The 18,156-nt window shown below is 45.8% G+C and overlaps 1 protein-coding gene across 1 annotated transcript in view; it reads left to right on the top strand.

The window, feature by feature from the left end:
- HMCN2 (hemicentin 2) overlaps nucleotides 1-18,156 on the top strand; it is a 408,064-nt gene that overhangs the window by 318,291 nt on the left and 71,617 nt on the right. Inside the window, exons 56-64 of the mRNA XM_068248458.1 lie at nucleotides 2,706-2,893; nucleotides 3,160-3,256; nucleotides 3,427-3,588; nucleotides 5,664-5,777; nucleotides 11,763-11,962; nucleotides 13,824-13,905; nucleotides 14,021-14,152; nucleotides 16,052-16,195; nucleotides 16,776-16,935. Coding sequence (XP_068104559.1) covers nucleotides 2,706-2,893; nucleotides 3,160-3,256; nucleotides 3,427-3,588; nucleotides 5,664-5,777; nucleotides 11,763-11,962; nucleotides 13,824-13,905; nucleotides 14,021-14,152; nucleotides 16,052-16,195; nucleotides 16,776-16,935 — 1,279 coding nt within the window. The remainder of the gene's footprint in view (nucleotides 1-2,705; nucleotides 2,894-3,159; nucleotides 3,257-3,426; nucleotides 3,589-5,663; nucleotides 5,778-11,762; nucleotides 11,963-13,823; nucleotides 13,906-14,020; nucleotides 14,153-16,051; nucleotides 16,196-16,775; nucleotides 16,936-18,156) is intronic.

Genomic DNA, 18,156 nt, shown 5'->3' with positions numbered 1-18,156 from the left:
TCTACTAGTCATTCAAAGATTTGTGTCAAAGTACCCAGGCTTAGAGGACGTCCTGAAGCAGGCCTGGAAGTTGTGTGGGCATTTCAGGCGGTCTTACACGGCCATGGCACGCTTTGCGGACATTCAGCAGAGAAACGACTTGCCAGTGAGACGCTTGATATGTGATAGCCCGACTCGCTGGAATTCGACCCTGGTCATGTTCTCTCGCCTGCTAGAATAGGAGAAAGCCGTCAACCAGTACCTGTACAATTACAGTAGAAGGACACAATCTGGGGAGATGGGAATGTTCTGGCCCCCAAACTGGATACTAATGCCAAATGCATGCAGGCTCATGCAGCCGTTTGAGGAGGTGACCAACCTGGTGAGTCGCAGTGAAGGCACCATCAGCGACTTGATCCCATACGCTTACTTCCAGGAGCGTGCCGTGCATAGAATGGTGGATCAAACTGAGGAGGAGTGTGAAGAGGAACAGTTACGGCAGGAACAGTTGTGGGAGCAATTTACAACAGAATCAGATGTTTCCTCAACACCTGCGGCAGCACAGAGGGGGGAGGAGGAGGAAGAGTCGTGTGGGGGGGAGGAGTCCGACTCGGATGATGAGGAAGGTGTTTCTTTGGAGGAGGAGGAGGCGGCGGCAGAAGAACAACCACAGCAGGCGTCGCAGGGGGCTTGTGCTGCTTGACGTTCCCGTGATATTGTTCGTGGCTGGGGGGAGGAGGAGGACTTACCTGACGTCACTGAGGAAGAGCAAGAGGAGATGGATAGTACGTCTGCATCCAACTTTGTGCAGATGTCGTCTTTCATGCTGTCCAGCCTGTTGAGGGACCCCCGTATAAAAAAACTCAAGGGGAATTAGCTGTACTGGGTGGCTACGCTACTAGACCCTAGGTATAGGCACAAAGTGCCGGACATGTTACCAACTCACCAGAAGGCAGAAAGGATGCAGCACATGCAGAACAAGCTGGCAACTATGCTTTACAATGCGTTTAAGGGTGATGTCACAGCACAACGCAATAAAGGTACCACTGCCAGTAATCTTTCTCCCATGTCCACGCAGGCAAGGACAGGACGCTCCAGCGATCTCATGGTGATGTCGGACATGCGGACATTCTTTAGTCCAACGCCTCGCCTTAGCACTTCCGGATCCACCCTTTACCAACGCCTGGACCGGCAGGTAGCCGACTACCTGGCCTTAAATGTGGATGTAGACACTGTGAGCAGCGATGAACCCTTGGACTACTGGGTGCGCAGGCTTGACCTGTGGCCAGAGCTGTCCCAATTTGCCATCCAACTTCTGTCTTCCCCTGCCTCAAGCGTCCTGTCGGGAAAGGACCTTCAGCACAGCTGGAGGCATTCTCACTGAGAAGAGAAGTCGCCTAAGTCACAAAAGTGCTCAGTACCTGACCTTTATCAAAATGAATGAGGCAAGGATCCTGGAGGGTTACTGCCCGCCCGAAGACTAAGTCAGTCCCCACACTCAGCATCTCTGCCTGCACGCCGTTTGACTGGCTTCCTGCCCCAAGACTAAGTCGCTCCCCACACAGCATCTCTGCCTGCATGCCGCTTGCCTTCTCTGCCACCACCAACAGGGTCCAGGACTCCAGGCGGATTCCTGAATTTTTAAGGCCACTGCTAGCAGCGGCCGCTATACTAATTTTTCTGGTGCGTGTACATGCCTGCCTAATTTTTCTGGCTGCACTGCAGCTGCAACAACAAAACAAAAGGCATGTACATGTGTCCATTCCCCTTCGTGATCATTACCTTGCCACGGTAAAGGGGCTTGCGTATCACAATGAAGCAATGACCGCCGGCTATATGAGTGTCTCGGGGGGTGGCACACCAAAGATAATAAGGTAATATAGGTCGTTGCTTCATTGTGCACAGACCAAATTTGATCAGCTGGACAGTCACTGTTGTTCTATCATTGAGCTACCACTGCCCGGCGACCATATCTGCTTGAAAACCGCCACGGCCTGCACTCTGGCCATGGTGCGCACCAGTCCAGCACGGCCGTCACTACGCAAACAGCTGTTTGTGGTGCGTTACAGTGAGTTTGGTGTGTCAGTGTGAAGCAGTACTCTAATTACACTCCCTGATTGATGTTGTTTTAAAGCACTTTAGGCCTGCAATTTAGCATTCAATGTGATTTCTGGCCTTAAATGCTGCTTTGCGTCCAATCCAGATTTTTCCCCGGGACTTTTGGCGTGTATCCCACTCCGCCATGCCCCCCTCCAGGTGTTAGATCCCATGAAACATCTTTTCCATCACTTTTGTGGCCAGCATAAATTTTTCTCGTTTTCAAAGTTCGCCTTCCCATTGAAGTCTATTGCGGTTCGCGAAAGTTCGTGCGAACCGAACTTTCACAGGAGGTTCGCGAACCGAAAATCGGAGGTTCGGGCCATCTCTACTAATGATTACATTGGAATGCTTGTGATGCACAGTCAGGATATAGACTACATGATAAATACAGTGGATAAATGGAATTTGATTTTATGGCTGACAGTCCTGCACATTGGATCGCTGGACATGACCATTGGTGTTTTTCCAAAAAACGTACTGAACAGGTGCATTTTTGATACTTATGTAGCCAGTTCAGAATTTTGCTGCTGCTTCCCAAGCCAGGCTTCATGTCTCTCTAGAATAGTCTATTGTTTTCTTTGTGTGATTTACACTCTTGTAATAATGCACCATATCCTCCACTTTAGCGCCCCCTGTCTTGCTCGGAGAGGTGGATGGACTGATACAGGAAGTGGCTGTGATCTACAACCAAACAGCAGAGCTCCTCTGCGAAGCTACAGGCACTCCACAACCTACCATTACGTGGCTGAGGAATGGGCAGACCTTGTCTACCGGGGACCAGTATGAGGTCCTGCAGGAGGGGAAGCGTCTGCAGGTAATGACTTCTACTTCAGGAGAAGGAAAAAAAAAGATATATATATATATATATATATATATTTTGCAACAGTGAGACTAACCATGTGATCATAGCCGGCAGTCTCCCACTTAGCATCGAAATCTTACTGAGATTCTATTAGCAGCAAACCCCTGCGCCCTTTTTTCCAGGTGCCTTTTTTTATGTATGTGCTAAATTCTGGAACTGGACATGCAAAATAAATCATGCATGGTGAATTTCCCTTGACCCATTCTTTTCTTGAACAGATCCACTCGGTTCAGGTGTCTGATATAGACAGCTACGTGTGTGTCGCTGAGAACCCAGCTGGCTTTACCGAACGACTCTTCACTTTGATGGTACATGGTAAGTTCAGCACAGCTTTGTGTGCTATTTTCTAGTGATTAGTCCCTTTAGTAAAACCTAATATGGACATTCATATGTTGAGGTTGCAAGACTTGGATGAGAGAATACTTTAATATGCATCGTGATATTGAGATTGAACTTCCTAATAATTTGTATTGTCTATTTTTCAGTTCCTCCCAGAATCCTCGGTACGAGGAGTGAGAACGTCAGTGCGGTGCTGCACTCCTCTATCTCCATTGTATGTGATGTTCAGTCTCACCCCATCCCTGAGATCACCTGGTATAAAGATGGGCAGGTCCTTCATCCAGGGAGGGGCTACCTTATCATGCCAGGTAATTGGCCTTCTGTGCCCTGCTTTTGGAAATATGTACATCTTAGTTTATATACATTAAACTAGAAGCAAAGCTGGATATGTGATTTTTGAGAAGGTGTCAGAAGCCAACTGTTGACTCTTAACAGCTTAGTTAAAGTATATATGGATGTTCCACAGACAAGACCTCAGCACTTGCAACAATACATTTAATTTGGGTATCTGTGCCCAGATCAGTAAAATTCTGCAGTCACCCAGTGCTAAAACTATCAAACTGATGACCATCACCACACATCAAGTTAAAAGATAGTGACCAGTAACGTGTAATCACATCAAATGTTTAATAAAATGGACAATAAAAGCATTTAAGGTTAACAGTTGAGGAACATAAGTTACTCACTTTGTGGGCACATATGACTAGGACCCATCAAATCAATACTGCATAAAAAGACACACAAAGTACCAGTGCACTATCTGTATGGTAATGCCCACTTCTCAAACCTGACTGGCTTTGGCCTACTGCCGTCGTCAAGGGTTCTGATGATGTAAGGCGAAACCGTTAGGAACTATAGAAACTGGTGTGGTATCACCAGGAATCATTAGGCAGGGATACAGGCAATATTTGTAGTCAAACAGTCCAGGACCATGTACAGAAATCAGATGGCAGTCACTCAGAGGAATAAGGAAAATCATAGTCAGATAGCCAAGGCAGAGGCAGAGGAATAGTCACAAACAAGCAATGGTCTGTCCAGGTCGGCAATCAAAGGATGGTCAGGTATACTGGCAAGCAAGGAGAGCAAAAGTAAACCCAGAAGCTAGCTCTAGCATCTTAACGCTGTCACAGGCAAGTTTGCCATCCAGGTTTAAATACTGCCAGCAGCCAATCATAGAGCCCCCCCCCCCAACTTAGCATGGTCAACCACATCAACACTTCCATCCACGTGAGTCTGTGAGACCTGAGGAGATGCCAACAACATGCGAGGAGCTGGGCATCTGTCCGCGCCAGCTCCCGGAAACCATCGGGACAATGCTGGAGCCAAGTCAAGGTGGGATCATGATATTTAGGTCCACTTAGCATGAGTCCTTAACGTGTGACAGCAAAAGTATTTTTTAGATCTAATAATTATTTTCAAGCATAACAATTTTGCAATATACCCCATATAGCTGAAAACAAGACCTGCCTCGAAATAAACCCTAGCATGATTTTTCAGGATTTTTGAGGTTGCTCAAAATGTAAGCTCTACTCCAAAAATAAGCCCTTGTTACAGTTTAGTAAAAAAAAAAAAAAAAAAATACGATAACTACGGTAAAAGCAGTTGGCAATAGAATTCAGAAGGACAGATAGACTTTTCACCAAGGAAAGCAGACACTCCTGAAAGAATCACAATCAAAATACCCACCAGACCCAAAACTATAAAGATTGGCAAGTGCCGGGCTATTGGTAATTGTAGATTGTTGTACATGGAAAAAGGAAGTCACAAGAAATTCAGGATGGAATTCAGGATGGAATTCAGGATTTGGAAAGTTATATGTTTCAAAATGTGCTGACTATATTTGAATAAATATAGATTTTTTTTTTGTTCAAGAAGGAATTTAGATTTTTGTTCATGTAAAAATAAGACATCCCTTTAGGCCCTAATCAGTTTGTGTGCGTTAATGCGCGTTGGTACGCATTTTTTCCATAGCAGTGCATTGTGAAAAAGATTTCAGTGAAAACGTGTTAAATGTGAAAGGTGCCATAGGAAAACATGGGCATTTATTTGAAAATCAGTTTACTTTCAGGTATAACTGAGAGCAACTGATTAAGTGTAAAAGGGCCCTTAAGCTCTATCACAGCTTTTGGAGCAAAAATTAACATAAGACTCTGTCTTATTTTCATGCAAATGTGGTAAATATAATGGCAGTCAGAGTCTCAGTAAAGTCCAAGTAGTACAAGGAGGATAAGCAAATGCAAACTATTATTGGACCTGTTCCAAATAAATCTCATTTACAAATTGCCAAAGAAGTTCTTGTTTGTAGAATTCTTCTGTGCTGTGGTTATCACCTTAGCTCTATTCCTTTTTTGGTCTTCATACTTTCATACGATTTGTTCTTCAGGTGGACAGGTCCTGCAGATTGCTCGGGTCCAACTCTCTCATCAAGGACAATATGCATGCAGAGCCCAGAATCCAGCTGGCTCTGATGAGAAGCACATACATCTCGCTGTTTATGGTAAGAAGTGCTTTGCTTGTGATTTTTTTAACTTCTCTTCAGTGAGAAAAGTCATGTGATGAATCACTGATACCTAGTGTGTGTAACTTGTAATCCATATGTAACGGCCAGAATCCAAAGTCTGGCCATATCGGAATCTGGCAGGCCAGTGTTCAAAGTGGCTGGCCACTGCAAAGAACTTCTAAATAAATGATAATTATTGGACTTTGACCAGCCAGAACATGACCTGACAAGAGCTGGCCATCCAAGTCCTGAATAAAGGTGAAAAGTTAAAAGTGGTGGTATCCAGTGGCGTACCGTTCATAGAGCGCAGGGGGGCGTGGCGCTCCGGGTGACAGACAGGGAGAGGGGTGTCGAAAGGCCATCTCATTTGCCTAATTTAAATTCTAAAGTCCCACCGCGCTGTAATTCGGATTCTCTTTCCGATTATTAATTATGCAGTCTGAGTGACACCAGACACACAGCTGCGGTGTCCACTATGCACGCAGCCAGCATTCTGCCCCGCCTCCCCCCTGAACTGATTTGTCCTGTCCCTCAGACCCCCTGGTCGGCCCCGCCTCCATCGTGATTGTATTGGATAAATTCCAGCTTCCGGCTGTGGTGCATTGTGGGTGCCGCTGCACGATGAGCTGGAAGCTGAGACAGCATGGGAAGTGTGTAGACGGCTGGCGTGCTGGAATACCGCGGTATTCTGCATTCGCAGCGGTATTTTCACTCTCCTCCAGACTCCAGTTCTCCTCATAGCTGGCCATGTGTGAGGGTCTGGAATGCAATAGATCTGCCTGACTGCTGCATGCCGCCAGCCCGCCACCAAGTACCACACTGCCTGCCACCATTTCCCTCCAAGCCAGCAACAGCAACTCAGGTAGAGTGGGCGCCTTGGTGGGGTGAGCTGAGAGGCAAGAGGGGGATTTATTGACTGACTGATCATTGGTGACCCCGTGAGAATGAGATCTCTTGCTTGTGTGCAGCATTGTCACAATTGTCATAATTGGTTGATGGCCAGCATTGTGAGATAGAGATCAAGATTGATTGGCTATATACAAGGGGATGTGGCTATATACAGGGGGTATCTATATACAGGGGGTATCTGGCTATATACACTGGCTATGTGCATGGGGTATCTGGCTATATACACTTGCTTTGGGCATGGGGTATCTGGCTATGTACATGGGGTATCTGACTATGTGCATGGGGAATCTGGCTATATACACTGGCTATGTACATGGGGTATCTGGCTATATACACTGGCTATTTGCATGGGGTATCTGGCTATATACACTGGCTATGTGCATGGGGTATCTGGCTATATACACTGGCTATGTGCATGGGGTATTTGGCTATATACACTGGCTATGTGCATGGGGTATCTGGCTATATACACTGGCTATGTGCATGGGGTATCTGGCTATATACACTGGCTATGTGCATGGGGTATCTGGCTATGTGCATGGGGGATCTGGCTATGTGAATGGGGGATCTGGCTATGTGAATGGGGAATCTGGCTATATACACGGGCGATCTGGCTATGTGAATGGAGTATCTGGCTATATACACGGGCGATCTGGCTATGTGCATGGGGTATCTGGCTATATACACGGGCGATCTGGCTATGTGCACGGGGTATCTGGTTATATACACAGGCGATCTGGCTATGTGCATGGGGTATCTGGCTATATACACGGGCGATCTGGCTATCTGCATGGGGTATCTGGCTATATACACGGGCGATCTGGCTTTGTGCATGGGGTATCTGGCTATATACAAGGGCGAACTGGCTATGTGCATGGGGTATCTGGCTATATACAGGGGCGATCTGGCTATACAGTATATACTGTAATTGTGGATCATGTCGGTTATCTATTCTAAATGAGGGGTTATCTAGTTACGTATACTGTAAATGGGGGAGTCATCTGGCTACCTTTGCTAAAGGGAGGCTCTCTGTTTACCTAATCGTTGCTGTCTCATGTGTAATTTGTAGGGAAACACTTTGTGCAATGTGGCTGTACTATGCTACCTATACAGGGGGCAACTATTCCAGGCTACCTATACTGGGGGCACCTATGCCTGACATTACCATGCCACAGCACATGCACGCCCTTTTTTTGAAGGGGGGGGGGGGTGTCATTAAATACCCAGCATCGGGTGTCAAATGCCCTAGGTACGCCACTGGTGGTATCTGCAAGAGCAAAGTTCAGTGGTGGTGTCTGCAATTCCCAGGCTCCTCAAAGCACCCCATTTAGCCCCGGTTTCTTCTCACCTCTTTACGTTGCACCTCCGTCCCTCCATTCCCCGTGTCCTCTTACCCTGACGAGAAGAAAATAAGACAGGGCAGCCCTCCCAGCAGCGCGCCTGTGTGTGGCCTCTCTGGCTCTTTATTACATCTAGCGTTGTTGGTTTTGCTGCTGTATGGGCAACACTTTCATGCGCAGCAAACATGGGACTGCAATAAAAAGCCAGAGACGCCACACACAGGTACGCTGCTGGGAGGGCTGTACTGTCTATTTTCCTTCTGTCAGAGTGAGCAAACACGGGAAGTAGAGTAATGGTGATGCAGCGAGAAGAGGTGAGAGTACACCTGGGAAAACGGGGGTTGGTTGAGGAGCCTGGGAATTGCAGATACTGCCCCCGCTGAACTTTGATGTTTTTCCCCTTTCTTCTGAACGTGGCTTGGCCAGCTATCCTCAGTTCATTTTGCTGGCTGTCCAAAGTCCGAAAGGAGTAAATTCTTCGCTCATTGGCCGCATCAGTCAGCCACTTTGGGTGTTGGCTTGCAATATAGATCTTGGCTTTGTAACTGGCACTATCAATGGTTCTTTCGTCTGCAGTTGGTAGGATTACCGGTACCTGTGGCTGAACTGCCATCTGCAAAATTGCTCATCGAGATTGCATAAATGGTGTGATGCTCATTAAAACAAGGCAGCACTGGTTCTGTCTCAGGTGGCAAACTTCATTCAAGGGTGTACCAGCACATGGTGGCATTGCCATGCAAACTGAGTGTTAACTGCCCAAATGAATCTGCCTCCAAGCATCAGAATTTTGGTCAAAAAAAAAAAATGATTTTCCCCTGCAGCAAATGGTTAGGCTAACATGATAACAACCATTTCAGCTGACTTAAAGCAAACCTGAAATGAAAAAAAAAAATGAGATAATGAATTGTATGTGTAGTACAGCTAAGAAAAAGAACATTAGTAGCAAAAAAAAGTGTCTCATATTGTTTTTCAGTACACAAAAAGTAAAAAAAAAACCCTTCAGTTGTTAGCTATGCAAAAGAGCTTCTCTGAACTACTCAGTCCATTTGGGTGGAATACAGTCCTGTTTTCTGAAGTTCTTAAAGGGCGTACGAGGTCAAACTAAAAAAAAAAAGTTAAGTACCTGCTTCAAATTTGAACCCACGGAGGACGCCTTCTGCGCCCTCCGTTTACTTCCCCCTGGTCCCCGCTGTTTAATCGCCCCCCCTGGGCCACTCGCGACCCCACAGCCCGGGTCAGGCTCTCATGCCTCAAGTAAAATGGCCGGCGGAGCTTGCCGCTGCTGTGCAGTTCGTATAGATGCGAGTGCGGCTACGCAGCTCTAGGGCCTCCCCCCCCCCCCCCGATCCACGCTACAGGCTGTCTCCTGTGCGGGGACCTGGCAGAAGGAAACGGAGGGCGCGGATGGTGTCCTCCGTGGGGTCAAATTTGAAGCTGGTACTTAACTTTTTCTTTTTTTTTTTTTGACCTCGTAAGTCCTTTAAATAGCCAAGGAACAGTGAGAGACAGCTTGAAATAAGGTTTTAATGCAGGAAAGTTCAAAAGGTCATTAAAATTTGCTTTATTTTATAGCTTAAAAAAAAGTGTGTTTTTAAAATTGCAACTGTGACAGAATGATGCAATGTTATGAAAAAAAAGCTATATAACTGAAAATAAAAATATGAGACACTTTTCTTTGCTACTTATTATTTATTTATTTTGTACTTATTTAAGTATTTATATAGCGCCAACATATTACTAATGTTACTAATGTTCTATTCATTATCCGTACTACACATACAATTCATTATATCATGCATTTGTTTGTTTTTTTGCTTCAGGTTTGCTACCTTAACTGGTTAGGCTGTCATGTTACTTAATGTGTTCCTGAAGTAACTTGTTATAACTAAATTAACCACCATTTGTGGAAACTAGCTTAGCAAAAAGTAGTACCTCCACTGTGTCTTAAAGAGATTTGTACAATAAAAAACATATCAATCAAGTCACTGTGATCTCCTAGATCCCTCTTTGCCATTTCTGACGCTCCCCTTTGTGATCCTGACTTTTAATTGCCAGTTTTAGGCAGTGTTTACAAACAACAAACATGGCCGCTAACCAGGAAGTGAGGTTTGTGTATATATATATATCATGTTACAGTATACTACAAGTTTTTATTACATAGTGAACTCCAGTCAGGGATTCTCAGTTTCTCAGCATGGGAAGCTCCCTTCCCCCTCAGACAAGCTGAAATTGAGAGCAGAGGGCTATATGTGACTAATAAACAAAGCACACACACAGAACCTGCAGGGGGAGTGGAGGGGCGTGCATAACTTCTACCTATGACAGCAGAGGCAGCACATTCCTCCCTAGCTCGACAAGGCTTGACAAAGAAAAGAAGATTATATATATTACAGAGACAGTGCAACTAGAAAAGGCTGCAGTAAGCCAGACAACATTAGAACGGGTATAGGAACTTATAGGATAGAAGAAATAAGGCTGAACATTTTGTTACAGAGTCTCTTTGAGTTATGCACATTCCAACATCTAGGAGTGCTGTATCTGCCATATTATAGGCAGGATGTCCTGATTTTCAGCCAGCTGATTGGCCAGGCATCTTTAAGGTTTGCCTTTTAAAATTACAGTCAGTAAGTACCCCGTTGAATAGAAAATAGCAACTCCTGGAGCGGCTGCATGCAGAGCATCATGCAACACAAGATACTCAGCGTTGGATTTCAATTGTCACACCAATGATGTTAGACCTGTAGTCATCCGGTGTTTAGAGATATAACAAACCGGTGACCAACCCAACAACAAGCAAATAGTAGAGAAGCAGTTGGCACATGCAATGTTTACAGCGTAAAAAAGCTTTATTCCATTTGGCTTCATGCAAAATGCTAAGCAAACATGTCCATTTTAAAATAGGTCCTACCCGATACTCAGATGGCTGTGGGGTGAGGTGGGAGCGGTGGGGGTCGCCTTACGAACCGTTTCGCTCTCCTGAGCGTCTTCAGAAGACGCTCAGGAGAGCGAAACGGTCGTAAGGCGACCCCCACCGCTCCCACCTCACCCCACAGCCATCTGAGTATCGGGTAGGACCTATTTTAAAATGGACATGTTTGCTTAGCATTTTGCATGAAGCCAAATGGAATAAAGCTTTTTTACGCTGTAAACATTGCATGTGCCAACTGCTTCTCTACTATTTGCTACATTGAAAATTGCTGTTTTTTTGAGCACGCAATTAACAGCAGTACCCGTTACTAATTCCTCAGCACCTCATGCTTATCCTTATGCATGCTTCCTGATTATCTGCAGTGCCGGTTTCTTTACTCTACTTGTAACACAACCCAACAACAACCAAGTGTATGTTTAGTACAGCTGGTTATCAATACAACTTTATCAAAGAACAAACTGATTGTTGATAGATACAAAACTCACATCGTGGGCCCCCATGACAAGGAACCCTCGGATGTATAATAGCGCGTAGCGTATACAAAATACGCAATAAAACACAGTAGTATGCAAGCGAAGATTGCCCAGTCTCCAATCCTGACCAGTTTCGCCATTGTGCAGTCTTCAGAGGACTGTGCACATCATTGTCAGTTAATAAATGTTATGTTTATATTGTTCTATTTTTGTACTAATTCATCATTCGGGGCCCCTGCGTGGGCATAAATACTTGTTTATTGCTATCTGTTTTCTTGCTCAAAGAACCTTTTGAAACTAGAATAAATAAAAATAAATAATTTTTATGTAGCCCCACCCAGTATCAGAGAACCACCCAATGTGAACAGAGAGACGGTCCTTCGTCTTGGTGGAACCCTGACGCTGCTGTGTGAATCTGAGGCCACGCCCCAGCCAACTGTCACTTGGTATAAGAATGGAAAACTGCTCACCGGTGATGGAAGCATCTCCATACACAACAGTGGCCAGAGACTGGAGATACGCAATGTGCAGGTGAGTGGCTAGAAGTCTTTTACTAAAGCAAGGTTGTAGAAAGAACGAAAAGCATTATACTAATGGCTACATAACCTACTGTAATGTCTTCCAGGAACTGGACATATTGATTATAGTAGTGGTTTCTTGTTTTACACAGGGACATTGCTAGGATCATTGAAATCCACAGAGGTTGGGAAACTTAGCCACATCCAAAGGCAGGGCTGGTTCAAGCCTCAATGGGCCCCAGGGCAAAATTAGCTTGGGGGCTCCCCCAGTGCTCCTGAACTGAACCCCCCTAAACTTTACTGTGGTTCCCTTCTCCAATTCGTGCGCTCCCATCCATCTTCGCAGGAGAGCCTCTTCTCAGTGACCCGGCACATGCTATTGCGTAATGAAATGTGACAGGTCTAGGAGAAGAAGCAGCCAGTGCGGATGAAGACTGGGTTTCTATGCTGACAAGACTTTGCAGGTGACCCAAGGAGCACAAGTGAGGGGGAGACCCGGGGGGGGGGGGGGGGCTGGGGCAATTGCCTTTGTTGCATCTATGGTAGTGCTGGCCCTGTCCAAAGGCAAGATAAGGATCTTCATTAAATAATTCATTAAATTCTTCCCATGATGACTCACACTGGTGCCCACTTCTTCAGCAACCATGGTGGGAGATGGAGGCACAGTGGAACAAAGTAGTTACATTGTTATGTAAAGGAGGAAGTTGAATTAGGATAGGAGGGAATGGGGGGAGGGGCAATACCTCATACCTATACTCAAAGAAACCACCAGTACCAGTAAGTCCATCCATACCCCTTGGAGACCTGTACATGCGAAGTGTCATGGGAAAGTCTCTTCATTGGTTAGCAAGTCTAGTCCTGTTAAAGCATTTTGAGAGCCAACCTGCTCTGCATATAAGGATACTTTCTATCCTGGACCCTATACAACAATGGTCACTGGCCACCCTACTTGTATTTTAAGTTGTACAATTTTTCACAATACTGGTCCTTTAATATACGACGGAAGAATAATCTGGTGTAATCAGGGCCGGCGCTACCATTAAGGCAAAGGAGGCAGCTGCCCCAGGGCCCCAGAGCTTGTAGGGGCCCCCAGTGGCTACAAGAGGAAAAAAAAATTTCAAATCGGCCTTATAGTTTTTGAGAAAATCGATTTTAAAGTTTCAAAGGAAAAAAAAAACACATTTAAAAACCTGCCGACTTTAATGGTTAATAGCAAATCGACCTTAAATGCTAGAAATCCTAAATCTGCAGGATATGTTAAGGTGATCATTAGGAATAAGAGGAAAAAACTATTTTTCAAAAAGACCTTATAGTTTTTGAGAAAATCGATTTTAAAGTTTAGAAGGAAAAAAGTATAGTTTTAAATGCGGTAAATGTCACTTTTAGTAGCAAACCTAATGGTAGTGTAATTTTACATGCATCAAACAAAAGCGCAATAAATTTCCTGATGGGGTTTCCAGGGGGTCCATACGCAGCCGCAGCGCTTTGGCCAGGGATCGCTATACAGCCGCAATATGGCTGTATGAAGATCCCTGGCATTTTTCCTATTTTCCAAATTTTTTTTTATGTTTAGAGTGTGTGAATTTTTTTTTTTTTTTTTTTTTATTATGTGGGGTCCCCCCTCCTGAAACTTTTTAACCCCTTGTCCCCCATGCAGGCTGGGATAGCCAGAATGTGGAGCTCTGACCGACTTCACACCCTGACTATACCAGCTGCAAAAAAGGTCCCCTAATGCCGATTTTTGTTCCGGGGTATACGTTGAGGGGGCCCCCCAGGTTTATTTTGCCCTGGTGCCCCATTGTTGCTTAAACCGGCCCTGGGTGTAATGTGTGACTATTGGTCATTTTTTTTATTGTAATTTGATTAATTCCCAGGCACAAGATAAAGGCCTCTACACCTGCAAGATGACCAACGTAGCTGGTGAGGCTGAGCTGACGTACACAGTGATCATTCAGGGTGAGTAAGAGTATTTACTTGGCTCATACAGCTAAAAAAATATTTAAAGACTTTAAAACTGACTTGGACTTTACAGGCCATAGATTTATTTCTAACATGTTGTCTCTTCTTGCAGTGCCCACATCCATCCTTCATCCCAAGAATGAGACCATCCAGCTGACAATTGGGAATTCCATAGTCTTGTCCTGTGAAGCTGAAGGCTCTCCCCCTCCCAAGATCACATGGCTAAAAGATGGACTTTCATTGGGTAAATGGCACACTGAGTTGGATAGCTAGATATTTTCAAATGTGAGCTTCATACAAACTGAGCATAGGGTAAAACCAGGGTTGGTTCTTCCATGAAGCAATGTGAATCACGTGTTTCAGTGTGGCAACAATTAGAGGGCGGCAAGATGTGGCTCCCCTCCCCTAATGTCCCCCTCCTCGCTCTCCCCGTTACCCCCTCTCTAGGTGCCGCATCACTCACCTGCTCTCAGCGTTCCAACAATAGGATCTCCATCCGCTCATCCAGCGTCCTGTATCCATGGCTACAGCAGTGCCTCATGTGACCTTTTATGTGCTGCTCAAATGAGGCACCGCTGTAGTCACAGAGGAAGCAGGACTTCATGTGTGGCTATCACTCATGTGATACCATTGCTAATCTGCTGAGAGCGGGTGAGTGTTGCATAGTTACCGGTACATAGTTATTTGGATTGAAAAAAGACATATGTCCATCAAGTTCAACCAGAGAATAAAGTACACCACCAGCCTGCTCCCTCACATATCCCTGTTGATCCAAAAAAGGCGAAAAACCCTTACAAGGCATGGTTGAATTAGTCCCAAAAGGGAAAAAATTATTTCCCGACTCCAGATGGCAATCAGATAAAATCCCTGGATCAACACCACTGGGCATTACCTAGTAATTATAACCTTGGGTGTCTTTCAACACAAGGAAAGCATCTAAGCAATACAGATATAGAATTTGCCATAACTACTTCCTGTGGCAATGCATTCCACATCTTAGTCACTCTTATTGTAAAGAACCCTTTCCTAAATAAATGTCTAAAACGTTTTTCCTCCATGCGCAGATCATGTCTTCTAGTCCTTTGTGAAAGCCTGGGGACAAAAAGCTCATCCACCAAGCTTTTTATATTGCCATCTGATGTATTAACATGTTAATTAGATCCCCTCTAAGGCGTCTTTTCTCCAGACTAAATAAACCCAGTTTATGTAATGATGAGTGATGCAGCACCGATTGAAAAAGTCCTTTGGTGCATTAAATCAAAAAGTGTATCTTGCAAATGTTTTGAATGTCTTTAACACAGCAGGAGCTATAGAATTTTTTGGGGTGAAAATTCATAGTATGCAAACTTTTTGACGCCGCCTGAATGACTTGCGTCTTCCAAAGGGCAGCATCCTGGCCGCAGCCTGCCCCCCTTCCTCCCCGGCCATCACTTGTTTCCCTGATCGAGTCGGCGGCCACCTTCCTCCACCGCATTGACCCCCGGCTGGCCCTTGCTGCGTGGCTGGCACAGCATGCAGCACTGTCTGAGACCTCAGATCAGGGACCCGCAGTGGAGACGTGAGAGCGGTGGCCTAGTAACAGCGCATATACAGGAAGTGCCTGCTGATCCTCTCTCTCTCTAATACTCTTAGCCATAGACCTTAAACAAGCATGAAGATCAGGTGCTCTGACTGAAGTCTGATCGGATTAACTGCAGGCTTGTTTTAGGTGTGGGATTCACACTCTACTGCAGCCAAAGAGATTAACCGGGCTGCCAGGCAACTGGTATGGTTTAAAAGAATCTAAATATGGTTGCCACCATATCCCTCTCAGTTCAGGTGTCCTTTAAAAGTGGGAAGCACAGTGGCAAAATGGCATGCAGTCTTGTAGGTTGGAGTCAGGAAACACAAGCACCATTTACCTGTTGTGCTGATGAATGTTTTCATACGGGCACTCTGGTTTCCTCACATCCCAAAAACATACTAAGAGAACTGGCTTTGCCAAATGTTTATAGAACTGTGGGCGGGGCATTAGAGTGTGAGTTTCCACGAGGGACTGTTAGCTTAGTGACATGAATTGTTCAATTTACTTTATAAAGTGCTGTGGAAATGTCTCAGAGCTACACAAAGGCATAACAATAATAACTGTTTTATTTCTTTGCAGAACATTCTGGAGAATGGGGAGTGGTGATTAGAGGGAACCGCTTGCAGATAAGCAGAGTGCAGCCTTCCCATGCTGGACGATACACCTGCATAGCTCAGAACCAGTTATCTCAGGCCCACAAGGACTTCCTGTTGCTGATCCAAGGTTCGGGACTATTACTGTATTCTAGCCGAGCCGCATCTATATACATATAATACGCTACGTGCTTCAACCTTGAGGCAAGAAGAAGGAGTAGCACCCTGCCCCCAGGGCCGGTCCTAGACTTTTCGGCGCTCCCGGACCCCCCCATCTGCGCTTCCCCTCAAGCTTAAATTCAGCAGCAGCCGCTGCTATTAGTAAGAGGCAGCAAGCGGGGATGACTAACCTCTTTCGCGTTCCAGCGTGCGTTCCACTATCGTCACTTCCTGCAATGCCGCCCACTGTATTGTAAGTGGGCCGCTGCGCCCAATACCCCCCCTCCTGCCCGCTACCCCCTCCAGCTCGGCAGCCCCCCACCCACGGCTAAGGCGGGGGGGAGGGCGGCGAAAAGTCTAGGACCGGCCCTGGGGGCAGGGCGCTACTTCTTCTAATTGCTTCAAGGTTGAAGCACATAGCATATTATATATATATATAGATTCTCATCAGTTGCCATCTCATAGGTCCAAGGCCTCTGCTGCCCATCTTCTTATTTGCAGGCAGACGCTGTGTTGTTTAGACTGTAACAAGAACTGTTTTTTTCTCACAGTGGCGCCAAGAATAATAGGCTCAGAAATTCCCAGCGAGAGGAGCATCCAGGTGAAGAGGGAAGTGACCCTGGAATGTAAAGCTGAGGGGACACCCCCACCCCAGATATTGTGGCTGAAGGATGGAAAGCCGCTAGATCTTGTCTCAGTGCCAAACATGAGGTGAGGCAACCAGAGGCACAGATAATGGAGTCATCAGGTGACTGTAGGGTGACAGGAAATTTGGGCGCTGGAGGTGTCTAATGAAATAGCGGGAGCCGGGGCGGCCTGCTATACAAACTGCGGCTACAAATAGCGAGTGGAAGCTAGTTTATTGGGTGCCCAAATTTCTGTTAATTGCCAATATTATCACAGGCACCTATGGGGCGCCAAAGTTCCACGGTGCACTATATTTATCCTGTACAGTGATGAAGATGGTGTGGTTATTGGCAGGTTGGTGGCCAGTGAAAATGGTTAGGGTCAGGCATCGGTGAGGGGGGTAGGTAAGGGTAAAGTATTAGGGGGGGGGGCTAGTTAAGGTTAGACGTGGGGGGGCGGTTATGGTTAGACATCGTTGGAGGGGGTAGGCTGGGGTCAGACATCACTGGGGGGATCAGTTAGTGTTAGGTATTGGTAGTGGGGAAGTCGATTAGTCGAAATCCACATTGTGCATGCATGAAAAAGAACGGCTGGAAAAAAGGGCGCAGAAGATTGCCGCTATCACTAAAATTAGCGATATTCTACTGCTGGATTCCGATAGTAAAATATCGGTAATGTTTACTGATATTTTACTATGGCTAACTCTAACCCTACTCTCACACAGAACCCTCCCTCTACCGATGCCTAACCTCAACTCCACCAGAGTGGTGCCTAATCCTATGGTGGTGCTTAACCCTAAGACCCCTTTCCCAGTGGTGTCTAACTCTAAGACTACCCTCCGGTGGTGCCTAACCCTAACACCACCCTGGTGGCGCCTAACCCCCTCCTAATCCTTAATCCCCCCAGAGGTGCTCCACGCCCACTATGCAATGCCGCAATTTGCATTTCCCGAAGCCCCCGACGCCTGTAATTTGATCAGCGCATCCAGGTGGCAAAATTTAGCTTGTTTACCGCTAATCGGGTGCCTCCGGTGCTGTAATTTACCTTCGTCACATATCGTGGCCATTATAAAAGGTGCACAAATAAGGAAAATTTCAGCACCCGTAGGTGGCCTAAAGCGGGTGCCACTGTGCGCCCAGATTGCGGCTTTTATAATAGGTGCCTATGGTGGCGCTGTTTTTTTCCAAAAGGGCTCCTGCGCTTTTTTTTTCCTGATTCGCCACATTGTTACACAAACAGGGAGGAAGATTCAAATCTGCTGATACAGTGTCTATGTACCTAAGTAAAACTCGGATGATAATCAGG

The sequence above is a fragment of the Hyperolius riggenbachi genome, chromosome 8 (genome assembly GCF_040937935.1).
Source record: "Hyperolius riggenbachi isolate aHypRig1 chromosome 8, aHypRig1.pri, whole genome shotgun sequence".
NCBI lineage: Eukaryota > Metazoa > Chordata > Amphibia > Anura > Hyperoliidae > Hyperolius > Hyperolius riggenbachi.
This window is presented reverse-complemented; position numbering and strand designations above follow the sequence as displayed.